The following is a 14846-nucleotide window of genomic DNA, read 5'->3' on the forward strand; positions in this document are numbered from 1 at the left end:
TTATTTAGAAGTTTGGTGATGTCTTGTGACCAGAAATACGCCACAGGAACTTAACTCTTGTTAATATAAATTAACCAGCCTATGGTAAAAGTGGTTTTGTTATACATAGTTTTGCCTAAAGTTGCAGAACCCATTGATGATGTTAAATGAGGACTTACTGTATACACTTATCCTACTTATTTATTCCACTTCTAGCCCATCTCTGATTTCAGCTGCAGCTTTGGTGGACAGTTCCACTTCTCTTCATCCTGCTAGCATTTCCTAGCAAAGAGGAGTCACCTTTGATTGGAGATTGTATTAGTTTCTCATGGATGCTGTAACAAATTATCAAACACGAAGTGGCTTAAAACAATACACATTTTTTTTTGTTTAATTTTTTGAGACAGAGTTTCACTCTTGTCTCCAGGCTTAAGTGCAATCTCCACTCACTGCAACCTCCACCTCTTGGGTACAACCGATTCTAGTAGCTGGGAGCTAATTTCACATTTTTAGTAGAGACGGGGTTTCACCATGTTGTCCAGGTTGCTCTTCAACTCCTGACCTCAGATGATCCACCTGCCTTAGCCTTCCAAGGTGCTGGGATTATAGACGTGAGCCACTGCGCCTGGCCAACAGTACACATTTATTTATTTATTTTTTGAGACAGAGTCTCACTCCATCACCAGGCGCCAGGCTGGAGTACAATGGCATGATCTCGGCTCACTGCAACCTCCGCCTCCCGGGTTCAAGCAATTCTCCTGCCTCAGCCTCCCAAGTAGCTGGGACTACAGGCGCTTACCACCATGCCCAACTAATTTTTGTATTTTTAGGAGAGATGGGGTTTCACCATGTTGGCCAAGATGGTCTCGATCTCTTGACCTCGTGATCTGCCCGCCTTGGCCTCCCAAAGTGCTGGGATTACAGGCGTGAGCCACTGTACACATGTATTACCTCACAGTTCTGTAGTTTAGAAGTCCTAACAGATGTCAGTGGGCTAAAATTAAGGTATCATCAGGATACCGTCTCCTCCTTTCCAGAGGCCCTAAGAGAGGATCCATTTTCTTAACTTTTCCATTTTCTGGAGTCTGCTCCCAAAGGCTGGTGAGTCCCTTTCCCCAAATCCTTAATTTAGTCACATCTGCAGAGTCCTTTGCCATGGAAGGCAACCTATTTATAGTTCCTAGGGATTGGCATGTGAACATTTTGGATGAGCCATTATTTTGCCTACTGCAGAGATCATGAAAAGACAGTCCAGATTAGAGTCAATTTACTGGGTTATTATCCTGGGTTAAGTTACTTAATCCCTCTGTGCCTCAGTTCCCTCGTCCATAAGATGGGTGAGGATAACAACAGAATCTACCTTAGAGAATAGAGGTTTAAAGACAGTGTAAGTACTCAGAACAGTATCTGGCACATAGTAAGCACAATATGAACATTTATTAAATACTTTTTTTTTTTTTTGAGATGAAGTTTCGCTCTTGTCTCCCAGGCTAGAGTGTGGTGGTGCAATCTCAGCTTACTACAATTTCTGCCTCCTGGGTTCAAGCAATTCTGCCTCAGCCTCCCAAGAAGCTGGGATTACAGGTGCCCACCACCATACCCAGCTAATTTTTGTATTTTTAGTAGAGATGGGGTTTCACCATGTTGGCCAGGCCGGTCTCAAATTCCTGACCTCAGTTGATCCGCCCACCTTGGCCTCCCAAAGTGCTGGAATTACAGATGTGAGCCCCCACACCTGGCCTTATTAAATACATTTTGACAACATATTAATTCCTAGTATATGTCAAACACTGTTTTAGGTGCTGAGGATATGGATAGGAATATGACTTGCTGTCAAGGATCTCAAGAAATTAGATACACAGCCGGGCGCGGTGGCTCAAGCCTGTAATCACAGCACTTTGGGAGGCCGAGGTGGGTGGATCATGAGGTCGAGAGATCGAGACCATCCTGGTCAACATGGTAAAACCCCATCTCTACTAAAAATACAAAAAATTAGCTGGGCATGGTGGCACGTGCCTGTAATCCCAGCTACTCAGGAGGCTGAGGCAGGAGAATTGCCTGAACCCAGGAAGCGGAGGTTGCGGTGAGCCGAGATTGCGCCATTGCACTCCAGCCTGGGTAACGAGCGAAACTCCATCTCAAAAAAAAAAAAAAAAAAAAAAAAAAGAAATTAGATACACAAATGCAGTTATTACCGTAAAAGACATAGAAATACTATAGGATTATAGTTTTGTTAAGGCTTAGGGAAACTTTAGAAATATGAGTCGAATGAATATGAATATGAATGACATTTGAACTCAGCTTTGTACAATGAGTAGGTGTTGGTCAGCCAGATAAGTAGGGAAGAGCTCGTAGACATGAAGAAATGTGTATTCAAATAACATTAGTATTTCAGTGCATCTGGAGCAAAAAATAAATGGTGTGAGACAAAGCTAGAAAGGCTAATGTAAGCAGTCAGGTAGTAAAGTGCCAAGTTCAGGAGTTTGGACTTTATCCTGAAAGCAATAAAATCCTTTTTGTGTTTAAACAGGAACATCATCAGATTTGTGCTTTTATAAGGCTACTCAGGTAACCAGTGAGAAAAAGAGATTGAATTTGAAGAGACTAAAGGTTGCTTCAGTTGTTCAGGTGGCGTTAGCAGAAGACACAGGCAAGGACTTGAAAAATATTTAGGAGAATCTCCAAGACTTGGTGACCAACTTGATATGGATGTTGAGAGAGGAAGAATGGGGATCTTTTAGCATGTCTAGGTTCCTGGCTTAGGGGACTGATGAATGGTGGCTCATTCATTGACACCGGAAAGGAACATAAGAAACAATTTTTGGGGGGCAATGATAATAGTAATAGCCAACATTCTAAAGGGCTTGTTACTATTACTATGGCAAAACTCAGGCTTAGGAAGACCTAGTTAAGGTACTATTTACTATTACAGAGAAATTACAGCTTAGAAATGTTACGGTCTCATCACTAACATTTGAACAGCAAGGACTTGAAGCAAGGCAATCTGATTCCGGATTCTTAGCCTTTCTAATGCTGTCTTAGTTTCGCACATATTGAATCTGTAAGTATGGTGGTAATGCTGCTCAGGAGGTACTGGGAAACACATAATCTGAGCTCAGGAGAAAGAAATCTTTGGGTCGAAAGTACCCTGCAAAGTAGGGGGAAAAACGTGAAAGGAAGCGCATTTTTTTCCCTATGTCAGTTTACAATAGTTCAAACTTCTCCGTTTTCATTTCTTTGCGTTTCTCTCTCCCCCGCCCCCTCTCCCACCTCCTACACAAAGAAAATATAATGCATGTCTGGCTCTGAGACGACACGGCCTCGAATAGTTTACAAATTCAGGTCTTGACAAGCTCATAGATGCAGTGGTGCTTTGTCATCCTGAAGAAGACCCTCAGCCCTGAAAGTCAGCTGTCTTTTTCCACCCTGCCCACACCACTAGCCCTCCCACAAATCGTCCCCAAACCGGCTGGTAGAAACTCCGCAGGGCAACAGCCCTCCACCGACGGCGGACCGAGAAGAGTGACGCGACACGATGACGTCACGCAGCAGCCGGGTGATTCCCCAGCCTCCGGCGTTACGCGCCGATGACGTCATCCTAGGCGCTCGCCCTCCAGCCTGCCAGGGTTGGCCTCGCTCTCTCGGGTCGGTCCGGCCCTCCCCGCCCCCTCCCACCTGCGGGAGGCGGGGCGGCCGAGGCTCCGCTGCAGCCACTGCCGCGCGGGGGATGGGAGGAGGGTACGGGGAGGAGGAGGGGGAGGAGGAAGGGGAGAAGGGGAAAGGGCGTGGGGGGGGAGGAGAGGCGGTGGGGGGAGGAGAGGCGGTGGGGAAGGAGAGGCGGGGGGGAGGAGAGGGGCGGGGGGAGGAGAGGCGCGGGGGGAGGAGAGGCGGGGGGGAGGAGAGGCGGGGGGGGAGGAGAGGCGGGGGGGGAGGAGAGGCGGGGGGGGAAGAGAGGCAGTGGGGGAGGCGGTCCCGTCGGCGGGGCGGCGTACAATAGCGCGGCTGTGGGCGGGGGAGGCGGCCCCGCCGCCGCGGCAGACGGAGCCGAAGGCGGCGGCCGCACAGCAGACGCCCCCTCACGGCTTTCCCCGCACGCTCCCGCCCCTTTTCTCGCCGGTCACGCCTCCCTCACCGGCGCCGCGGTCCTCCTCCACAGACGCTTTCCCCCCGGACTCTTAGTCCCTTTTTCTCTAAGCCCCGCGCCCTCGGGATCCCCCTCGAAGAACTTGGTCTCCGCATCGAGTTCCCACCTCCCGCCTCGGAGGCCGTCCGAGTCCCTCGCACCGCGCCCCTCCGCCCCCCGGTCTCCCCCGGGTGCTGCCTGGCTCCCTCCCGACCCCATCACTCCTTCCCTCGCAGTTCCCCGGTCCTGAGGGGCTCCCCAGCGCGGGCGGCGCTGCGGCGGCTGGAGGGAGCAAGTGAAGCGGCCGCCCGCGCACACTCGCGCGCTCACTCCCGGCTTGGCGGCACCCACCCCCGGGAGGAGCAGGAGCAGGAGCCGAGCGGAGCGGAGCGAGAGCGGAAGGTGAGCGCCGGCCTCCTGCCCAGAACCCCTCGCTTCCCGGGCTGCCTGGCTGGGTCGCGGCGGCGCCGGCGGGCCGGCCAGAGTCGGGGTCTGGGCCCATACATCCCGCATTGCGGGGCCGGGCGCCTGGGCGGGCGGGGGCGCCAGGTAAGGGGAGGCGGGCGTCGCCCCGCGAGGCCGGCCGCTCCCGTCGGGCCCACAAAGGCGCCCAGTGCGCGCTGCAGCGGGGCCGCGGGGCTCAGACGCCGGGCGACTCTGGAGACCGGGGAGAGGGAAGGGGCGGGGCGCGGCCAGGCCAGGCTGGAGCCGCGAGGCCACGCGGGTCCCAGTCCGGGACGGAGTACCCCCTAACTTCGCAGTCCCGCAGCGCTCGCTCTGTCCGGCTACGAGGCGGCACAGCAAAGCGTCGCCCAGTTCCTTCTGCATGGAAAAATGACCCTCTCCAGGTTTGGACGGTCACCTTTAGGACTCTACTCTGAAAAATAAGGGCTGGTAGGACTTGACTCACGCAGCCCCTCCCCCACCCCGGAATATTCTGTAACTTGGGAAGTGAAAACCGGGAAAGGAGAATTATAGTTATTTTATGTTCATTATTCCGTTGAAAAGACATGATTGTTGTAGCCATCGCTATCCTGTTTCAGCAGTACCCATTACTGGGAGTGTTTTGGAAGAATACTTGAGAAATAATGGTTGTTGGATAATTGTTCTACTCTTTTAGAAACTGTGAACAGTGAAGGAAGGGTTCTGTGGTTACTAATAAAAATTCAGATTCATTAGTCTTGACTTTAAGAATTGTCTTGAGAAAAACCTTTAATTTTATCTACTACATTTTTGGGTTCTCTTTCATCTCTGTCAGAAGAAAGCAAGAATTAACAGTACAGAGACACTTCATCCATCCCTCTTACCTTGTGGCTTCATCTACTTCCTGTGTGACCTTGAGCAGGTCACTTCCAGCCTTAAAAGCTCCAAAAGTTTTCGTTTATACCGCCAAATGGGCAGGTAGCAGGCACCTACTCAGCTTTCAAGAGCTCACTGAAGAATTCCCCCACTGTGAAGTCTTTGCTGGCCTTCATCCTGTCCCTCCTCTCAAGCAGAACTGACCTCTTCCTATTGGCCCAGTGGTATTTCTGCCACAGCACTTGTAACATTTTGGTTCTTACTTGGAAAATTCTAAATCAGGTGCATATGAAATCCACCCCACCTCGACTAGAAATTCAGCCTCTCAAAAAGAGTTTTGGGAACATGGACGCTGAAAACTTCCCATACTTTCCCTGAAGCTTATCCATAATCTTACCTGCATGAGCTCTTGGATCTACCTTGGTAAATTTGCTTATTCAGTCAGTTCATTATCCAAGGTTACTGGAGTTTGGAGTGCTACTATGTTTCCGGCCTCTTGCTAAGGTTGTGGGGATTCAGAGTCTGTGAAGATATTCCCTGACTTCAAAGAGCTCAAAGTCTAATGGGTGAGGTAGACAAGTAAACAATGAAGGTCTGCCCTAATCTCTGGGGGACTCTGGTTGTACAGGTGGTGTGCAATAATTGAGGCTGCTGGACCTGTTTTACAAGTCTTCTCTTGGCCAAAGTGAATCCTGCAGGGAAGGTGACCCGCCTCATCCATAAGAGGGCATTTGATAAAAAGCTTGTTCAGTTCAGCAAACCACCATGGCATGTATGTACCTGTGCAACAATCCTCCAGGATGCAGGATGTGCACATGTACCCCAGAGCCCAAATACGATAATTAAAAAAAAAAAAAGCTTGTTGAGTTCAATTCAATATACATTTATTAAGTACATGTTTCGAGGCCCCATGCTAGATTTGAAGGAAGCAGTGCCTCAAAGGAAGATAGTGAATCCAGAAAGATTCCTGTAAAACAAAACCGTATCAGCGCCTCTTACCCCTGACTCTTAATATTCTGAAGATAAATTTCAGACTTAACATGGAATGAGAAAGGGATCAGACCACTGCCTGCCTTTGCAGCCTAACGTTCTGTGACTCCCCTACCACTCTCATCTTCGCTTTTGCAGGTTCTGCTTTCTCCCTGGAAGGCTTCCCTCCCACGCCTTACCTGCCTGTGGAGATGTCCTTATTGGGCCTCTGGGATGCAGTCCCTTAGTCTCCTTTTCCTGCATAGAATGAGTTGCTCTTCCATCCTCTGGCTCATGTACATACCACTTTTATGGCCCTCTATAGCACCCTATTGCAATTACTTGAGTTTGTGCCTTTTTTCAGTAGCCTGTGAATTTCTTGAGGACAGGGTGTGTTTAATTATACTGCCTAGTGAAGCTCCTGATACTGAGTAAGTGATTGAATGAATGAACGTATGAATGAACGAGGAAGTCAAAGCCCATGAAATAGGGATTACCTAATCCTTTGGAGTTAGAACAATTAGTTCACAAAGTGTGGTTCCTGGACCAGCAGCATCACCATAATCTGGGAACTTGTAAACAAATCAATGGGTTCCATCCGAGACCTACAAATGAAAAACTGGGGTTGGGGCCCCAAAATAAACCTCTTCTTTAATAAGCACTTTAATGATTCTGATACTTAGTAAAGTTTGAGAACCACTGGGTTAAAAGATCTGCTCTTGATAAAACCAGCACCCTGCCAGTCCTGCTGTCCCTTGTTTTACTTCCATAGCACTTACTGCATGACATCCCATCCCATCCCTTCCTAACCCTTCCCTCTCTTGCCAATAGAATGCAAGCTTCCTGAGAGTGGGAAGTTTTGTCAGTTTGCCCATTGCTTTAATCTCAGTGCCTAGCATAGTGACTGCATATAGCAGGCACTCAAGTATTTGTTGAATGAGTAAGATGATTTAGTCCTATGTATTGCCAGCTACTACATTGAGATTTTGCTCGAGAACAGTTCTCAGCATGAATAGGAACCACACTCCAATATGCAAATCCAAGGGGTTCCTAACATTTTTGGGGGATTTATTTTAGGTTGAGCTTTTCTCCTTTACATCTATGTGTTTCCAGCCAAAGCCTGCAAGAATTTTTAGCTTAGTCTTCTGTTTGTTTGTTTGTTTTAACCACGACCTGAAAACTGCTGTGGCTATATCCCAAGCCAGGATTGTTTCCTGGGAGTTTGCAACTTGGTTTTGTGAGTCTAACTAAGCACTCTTAACTTTTGAGTCTTTTAACTTAAAACTGGCTCTTCCTGGTCTCCTGTGGTTTTTGTCTTTCTCTAGAGATACTTAAAGCTATGCAAGGGTCTGTTTGACTCCACACAAAGGTTTCTCTTCCTTGTGAAGCTCCTAAAATGCTTTGTTTGTTTCACTTTCTTATTAGCCCTAAGATACCATGCTCAGTTTTCTCCTTTCTTAGCTTCCTTCTGGGAGAGTGGCTTCACTTATTCATCCATTTACTGATAAAATTATTAGTCCTTTCCACCATGTGTCAGCCTTACGCTGGGACAGAATATTCAGCTACATACAGGAGTGCAGCCCAAGTCTTTAAGGAGCTAGAGATAACATGACATGATACGATAAGTGCTGAAATGAAGAGATGAAAAAGGGATGAAAAATGGGGGTATATTATCATAAAGGTGGGAGAAAGCTGCCTATTTGTTTCCCTCAATTTAGGAATAATTTGTCAACCATCATTTTGACAGGCAGACTTTTAACAATTTTTAAGAGGTGATGGACTTTGTTGGGGAAAACTAAAATAAAAATCAAGGTAGAATCAGCAGTTACCAATTTGAGACATCTCTTAATTCTGTTGTTGCTGGGTTTTTTTTTTTTTTTTTTTTTTTTTTGAGACAGCGTTTCGCTGTTGTTACCCAGGCTGGAGTGCAATGGCACGATCTCGGCTCACCGCAACCTCCGCCTCCTGGGTTCAAGCAATTCTCCTGCCTCAGCCTCCCGAGTAGCTGGGACTACAGGCACGCGCCACCATGCCCAGCTAATTTTTGTATTTTTAGTAGAGACGGGGTTTCACCATGCTGACCAGGATGGTCTCGATCTCTTGACCTCGTGATCTACCCGCCTCGACCTCCCAAAGTGCTGGGATTATAGGCTTGAGCCACCGCGCCCGGCCTTTGTTGCTGGTTTTAATGAATTTTGTGATCCCTCTCCATGTTATTTTTCTAAATACTAATCAGAAAGTTGGATAAAAATATTTCCTTTTGGTATAGTAAAGAGAGAAGTTTAAGGTTATCAAAATAATGTATCTTGCTACAGTTTATTGTACATTTTTGAAAAGCTATAAACATGCATCTAAAAACAAGAGGATTTTGACTGTTTATGATAAAGAAATGATAAATGTTTGAAGTGATGAATATGCTAATAATCCTGATTTGATCATTATACATATACATATCAAAGTATCACTCTATCCTATAAATATGTACAATTATTACATGTGAACAAAAATAAAAGGAAAAATGCATTGATTCAAAATTGATAATATATTCAAACTTGAAAATAAAAAATTTAAACACATTCTCCCACATCAATATTTGCTCCGTGTCTTTTTCTATGCCCATCAAAAAAGAAAAAAATACATCTCTTCACAGATGTTGTTTTAATTTCTAAGGGGTAATGTTGTAATTTGTGGTGGGGGAAAATAAAACCTGAAAAAGTTAGACCTTTATTAGTGTCTTTGTTACTGTATGACCTTGTGGAAGTAATTTTTATCATTGTGTTTTGTCCCAACTGTAAAAGGGGGATAGTAATAGTGGCTACAGCTAGTTTACAGGGTCATGAAGCAATTAAAGTAATGACTATAAAGGAATCTTTGAAAAGTATAATTTATTAGTTGTTAGGTAGTGATAAACTTACAAAAATGGCTTAACATTATTGAACACCTGTACCAGGCCATACATGAGATGTTTAACATGTTTTTTGTTTTTTGTTTTTTTTTTTTGAGACAGAGTTTTGCTCTTGTTACCCAGGCTGGAGTGCAATGGCACGATCTCGGCTCACCGCAACCTCCGCCTCCTGGGTTCAGGCAATTCTCCTGTCTCAGCCTCCTGAGTAGCTGGGATTACAGGCATGCACCACCATGCCCAGCTAATTTTTTGTATTTTTAGTAGAGACGGGGTTTCCACCTTGTTGACCAAGGTTGGTCTCGATCTCTTGACCTCGTGATCCACCCACCTCGGCCTCCCAAAGTGCTGGGATTACAGGCTTGAGCCACCGCGCCCGGCCTTAACATGTTTTTTTAACCCTCAGAATAACTTTATGAGATGATTGCTTGTACCTCTGTATCATAGGTAAGGAAGCCTGAGAGTTATACTAGTAAAGAGACTTTATTTAAGATTTTGCTGCAAGCATGTGGCAGACTGACAATTCTAGTCCATGTCCACCTGACTCCAGCAGCTATGTACTATTTTCAGTATACAGGCGGCTTTTAATTTTTTTTGCACAGAGGATATAAGAATGTTTTGCAAATAAATATAGTGTGGTGAGAGTTACAGTTTCCATTTGATATGCTCTTTTTGTATATTAGAAAGCTTGGTGAAGACAGGTTTACATTCATTTACTTCTGTCATTCAGGAAAAACAATAACATCTTTACTGGATGTAATTTTGTTCAATTTTCATAACAGCCCTATGAGACAGGTATTCCTATTTTACAAGTTAGGAGGGTAATGATCATATTAATTGAAGTCTTGACTTGCTTAGAGGCACATCATTAACAAATGCCTGAATACTGATTTTAAACCACATTTTAAAATTCTAAGTATAGTACTTTACTTTGCCCCTGTAACATACTGCCTTTTAAACTCTATCAGATAAACTAAATTTTGGGGCACTAGACACATCCTTTTAAATTGCTTCCTAATCTCTTTAGCTTCTTCTCCCTAAGAAAACCCTGACTGAAGTCCACAGTGTGAACTAGAAAGGATAATTGCTGATAAAATTGATGGTTAAGACATTGCAGGCTTGGAAGATAATACATTTTTACTGAAGCTGCAGTATCAGGCTTTATCCAGTATTTAGAATCACTTGTGCCTGAATATTCCCTGTGTCATTTATTAACTAAATGTACATTTTTCTACCCTTGTTGTAAACCTTTTCTTTCATGAATATCTTCCTCTTCTCTCCCATCCTTTTAGTTTTTGAGATGGGGAAAGTCATTCATATGCTAGGCTTCTCCGGATTATCCCTTCTTGAGCAATAGTGTAGTAGTAAGTCTGGAAAATCCAGAGGTTCATTGATACCTCATGAGTTTGTGTGGTATTGATTGACTGTAGAATTCATCTAATTCTTAGTTATAAAAAGTCCATTATGTCTTGGCTTTTATTCCTAGAGTCAGGGTTAGGTAATTTGCATGCAGGATTGGGAAATCCATTCTTGTTTATGGGCTGCTTTCTTTTATTTTCTACTTTCAGCCCTCTCCAATATCCCTTTCCTTTTCAGACTGTAAGTACTGAGGCCGGCAACAGCATTTTCTCCTTTATAGAATCTGCCTTTTGAATCTTTTGAGATGGGAAATGACATTGACAGTATGTACATGGCTTCTACCCTCATCTGCCTGCTTATATCTTTAAGGCCCAGCTTTCCTTATTTCCTCCTTGATTCCCACAAAGCTAGGATTGATGTCTTCCTCATTGGAACCCTTGTTTTCACAGTACTTAGTGTATTACTGCACTTTGCAAGGGAGGGTATAGGGAAGAGCACAAAATTTGAAGTTAGACGAAGAGCTACTTGGGCACTTATTTAAATCTCTATTTGTTCATTTGGAAGAAATGATACCTAACTCACAGAGTTCTTGTGAAGAATAAATTAATAATATATGTAAAGTAAATTGTAAGATACTGAGCTATGTAGATGTTAGGTTGAATAGTTGCAATTTTTTTTTTTTTTTTTTTGAGACGGAGTTTCACTCTTGTTAGGCAGGCTGGAGTGCAATGGCGTGATCTCAGCTCACCGCAACCTCCACCTCCTGGGTTCAAGCAATAGAATAGTTGTAATTTTATGCCTATGATTGTGTATAGCAGTGGTTTTAATTTTGGCTATGCACTTGAATTACTTGTGAAGATGTAAAAGAGTTGCCTTGGCATCTCTATTTTGAAAGGCTTATAGGTGATTCTGATATGCAAAGTTGAGAAACACTGCCTTATATTACAATGTTTTGCATAAATGTCTTACGTAAGTATTATATGAAAAGTAATATTTTTATTGCCGTTTAAAGTTCATTCATTTGCTAAATACATATTATGCATCAGGCATTGTCATAGGTTCTGAATAAACATAAATCACAGCCTCTACCCTTGAGTTTATAGTTTCTTGGAGAAACAGATATGTACACAGACAATTATACTACATTGAGACAGAAATGACAAAAATATGGAGATAAGTGCAGGTGCTATGTGAACACAGAGGAAGGGCATCTGCTCCACTTGAGATAGGGGTGGCCTGGTAAGCATTCTTAAAGGAGGTGACATCTAATATGGGTTCTGAAAAATGAGTAGGAGTTAACCAAGAACAGTCAGGGAGGGGTGAAAACAAAGGGGAGATGATGGACTCTCTTGAAAGAGAGAGTGATATGTGAGCAGAAGATTTGAGAGCCCATCTGGGGAGTCTTGTGCAGTTTAGTATGCTTAGAATATAGGGTATAATGTGGGAAGGGTGAGAGCAGAGAGGAGGCAGGGCCCAGATGATGAAGGGCCTTTTGTATAATGTACAAAATACTTCTGACTTTATTCTTTGGACAATCCCCTGAGTTAGCTGGGACAGGTGTTGTTTTATATTCATTTGAGAGAAGGAAACACAAAGAGTCTATCTGACTTGCTGAGGCTATACAACACTGAGATCTGAAGCCAGATTCTTTTGATTCTTCAGTTCATCGTGCTTTTCTATTATGCCATAGCCATCTTAGACCTTTGCAGTGTTGCAGGGATCAGGTAAGCTCTGTGGATATATGCACAACAATTTGTAAGCTGTAAAGTGCTAGACTGATGTGGGTGAACTCATTTTACAGATGAGGAAATTTAGGAGCAGAGACATCAAGCTGTCATTTGAAGACATTTTTAAAAATTATTACAATGTAACCACAGCAAGTCACTTAATCATCCTGAGACTCAGTTTTCCTTAGCTGTTATATAGATATGTTGAATTTGATGTCAACTTCTCCCCTCAAATATTTGACAGTGATTCTTAACCTTCTCACCTTCTCCCTGCCCTCACCTTTTCCCTGTAATACAGTAGGACGTAGTCTATCAGTAACAGTATTTCATTATGGAAGTAGTTCCCAGTGGGCTAGAGGAACAAAATTTAAATTTCCAATTTGGGGGAGTGGGTGAAGAGGGACTTGGTATAGTTGGAGGAGCTCTTGGTTCTCCACTTACCTGTTGGAGAGTTACTATTAACATTTTATTTATTTATTTTTTGAGACAGTGTCTTGCCCTATTTTGGAGTATGGTAGTGTCATCACAGCTCACTGCAGTCTTGACCTCCCGGGCTCAAGCAGTCCTCTCACTTTAGTCTCTGAGTAGCTGGGACCACACGGGTGGGCTACCATGCCCAGCTACTTTCTGTATTTTTTTGTAGAGACAAGGTTTTGCCTTGTTGCCCAGGCTGGGCTCAAGTGAACTGCCCACCTCAGCCTCCTGATGTGCTGGGATTATAGTCGTGAGCCACTTTGCCCCTCCCAAGAATTATTATTTTATTTTATTTTATTTTATTTTATTTTTTTTGAGACGGAGTTTCGCTCTTGTTACCCAGGCTGGAGTGCAATGGCGCGATCTCGGCTCACCGCAACCTCCGCCTCCTGGGTTCAGGCAATTCTCCTGCCTCAGCCTCCTGAGTAGCTGGGATTACAGGCACGTGCCACCATACCCAGCTAATTTTTTGTATTTTTAGTAGAGACGGGGTTTCACCATGTTGACCAGGATGGTCTCGATCTCTTGACCTCGTGATCCACCCGCCTCAGCCTCCCAAAGTGCTGGGATTACAGGCTTGAGCCACCGTGCCCGGCCGAATTATTATTTTATAATATTCCCTCCCACTTACTTTCTCATCTCCAATTATCTGACCAGTCCAGAGTTTGAGATTTTTTTTGGCATCCAGGGTAGATTTTGCTTAATTCAAGAAATTATATATGTAATTTGTAAAGTAACTTAAAAAGAAAAAAGAACCAGGTGAGCAAAATGAGAAAACCCATAGTGATAGACTTTTGAAAGCCCGAGTTTCCTTTCCGTGTAAGATTATATATGTAATTTTTGTGCTTTACTGTTTTCAAAACCCTTTTATATAGAGTCTCATTTAACTTTATTCTTAAGGCATCATATTTTTATAAATGAGCAGAAGTTAAGTGCAATGAGTATATAGCTGGGAAGTTACAAACTGTAATCTTTAATTCATATTCTGTCTCCAAATCTTGTCACCTGCTCCTGATCATTTGGGTGCTGCCCTGACCAGTGGCACTTTTTAAAAGATTCCAGGTTCCTAGGAGAATGGTGGAAGATATTTACAGTTCCCTCTAACTCTTCGAAAAAAATCATTTTTTTTTCTATTCATTGATACTTGCTGGATAATTGACTTAGTTGACTATGTGGTAAAGATTCCAGGGCAGTTAGGAATGTCTGCTGAGTATATTATTCTTTGTGAGCTCCAGTAGAAGCATCACTCACACACAGTTTCAAGACAGCACACACACACACACACACACACACACACACACACAAACAAAAGCATGCACACACGCGCGTGCGTACACACACACACACACACACACTCTTTTACATATGTACCAATCCAATACAGCTGCTCCGTGACTTACAGTGGTTCTACTTAATGATTTTTCAACTTTCTGGTGGTGTCAAAGCCATGTACATTCAGTTGAAACCATGCTTGGAATACCCATACAATCACTTTCAGTGTAGTATTTAGCAAATTACTTGAGATATTCAGCACTTTATTATAAAATAGGCTCTGTGTTAGATGATTTTGCATAACTGTAGGCTAATGTAAGTGTTCTGAGTGTGTTTAAGGTCAGGTAGGCTAAGCTAAGATGTTTGGTAGGTTACGTGTACTAAATGCATTTTTGACTTAAAATATTTCAACCTAAGATGGATTTAACAGTACGTAACCTAATTGTAAGTCAAGGAGCATCTGTACAACTCTATAGTACTTCTATTTATCTATTTCTTAATTAGACTACACATATTTATTGATTTCTTCCTGTGTGCCAAGCATTGTACTTAGTATTAAGGATACAGTGATAAATAATACAGGAATGGTCCTTGTCCTTGCTGTTACCAAGTTTTACATTGCAGAAGGTAATACAGAGAAACGTAAGTAGATATACAAGTGTACAGTTGCAGGTTTTGTAAGTACTACAAAAGAGATAAAGGACTAATGTAGGGAATTTTGAAGTGATAACACAAAGACCTC

General features: G+C 43.8%; 1 protein-coding gene across 2 annotated transcripts in view; it reads left to right on the forward strand.

Moving 5' to 3' along the window:
• Positions 1-3666: 3666 nt before the first annotated feature.
• Positions 3667-14846, forward strand: part of PAK1 (p21 (RAC1) activated kinase 1) — a 156363-nt gene continuing 145183 nt past the window's right edge. The window contains exons 1-2 of one of the 2 annotated variants that reach the window (XM_039462227.2): positions 3667-3717; positions 4339-4504. In XM_039462227.2, the coding sequence (XP_039318161.1) occupies positions 3707-3717; positions 4339-4504 (177 nt within the window). In that variant the 5' untranslated portion in view covers positions 3667-3706. Of the gene's footprint in view, positions 3718-3966; positions 4505-14846 lie in introns of those variants that run through there. The other variant, XM_039462228.2, reaches the window with a different exon arrangement.

This window comes from Saimiri boliviensis, chromosome 6, assembly GCF_048565385.1.
Source record: "Saimiri boliviensis isolate mSaiBol1 chromosome 6, mSaiBol1.pri, whole genome shotgun sequence".
NCBI lineage: Eukaryota > Metazoa > Chordata > Mammalia > Primates > Cebidae > Saimiri > Saimiri boliviensis.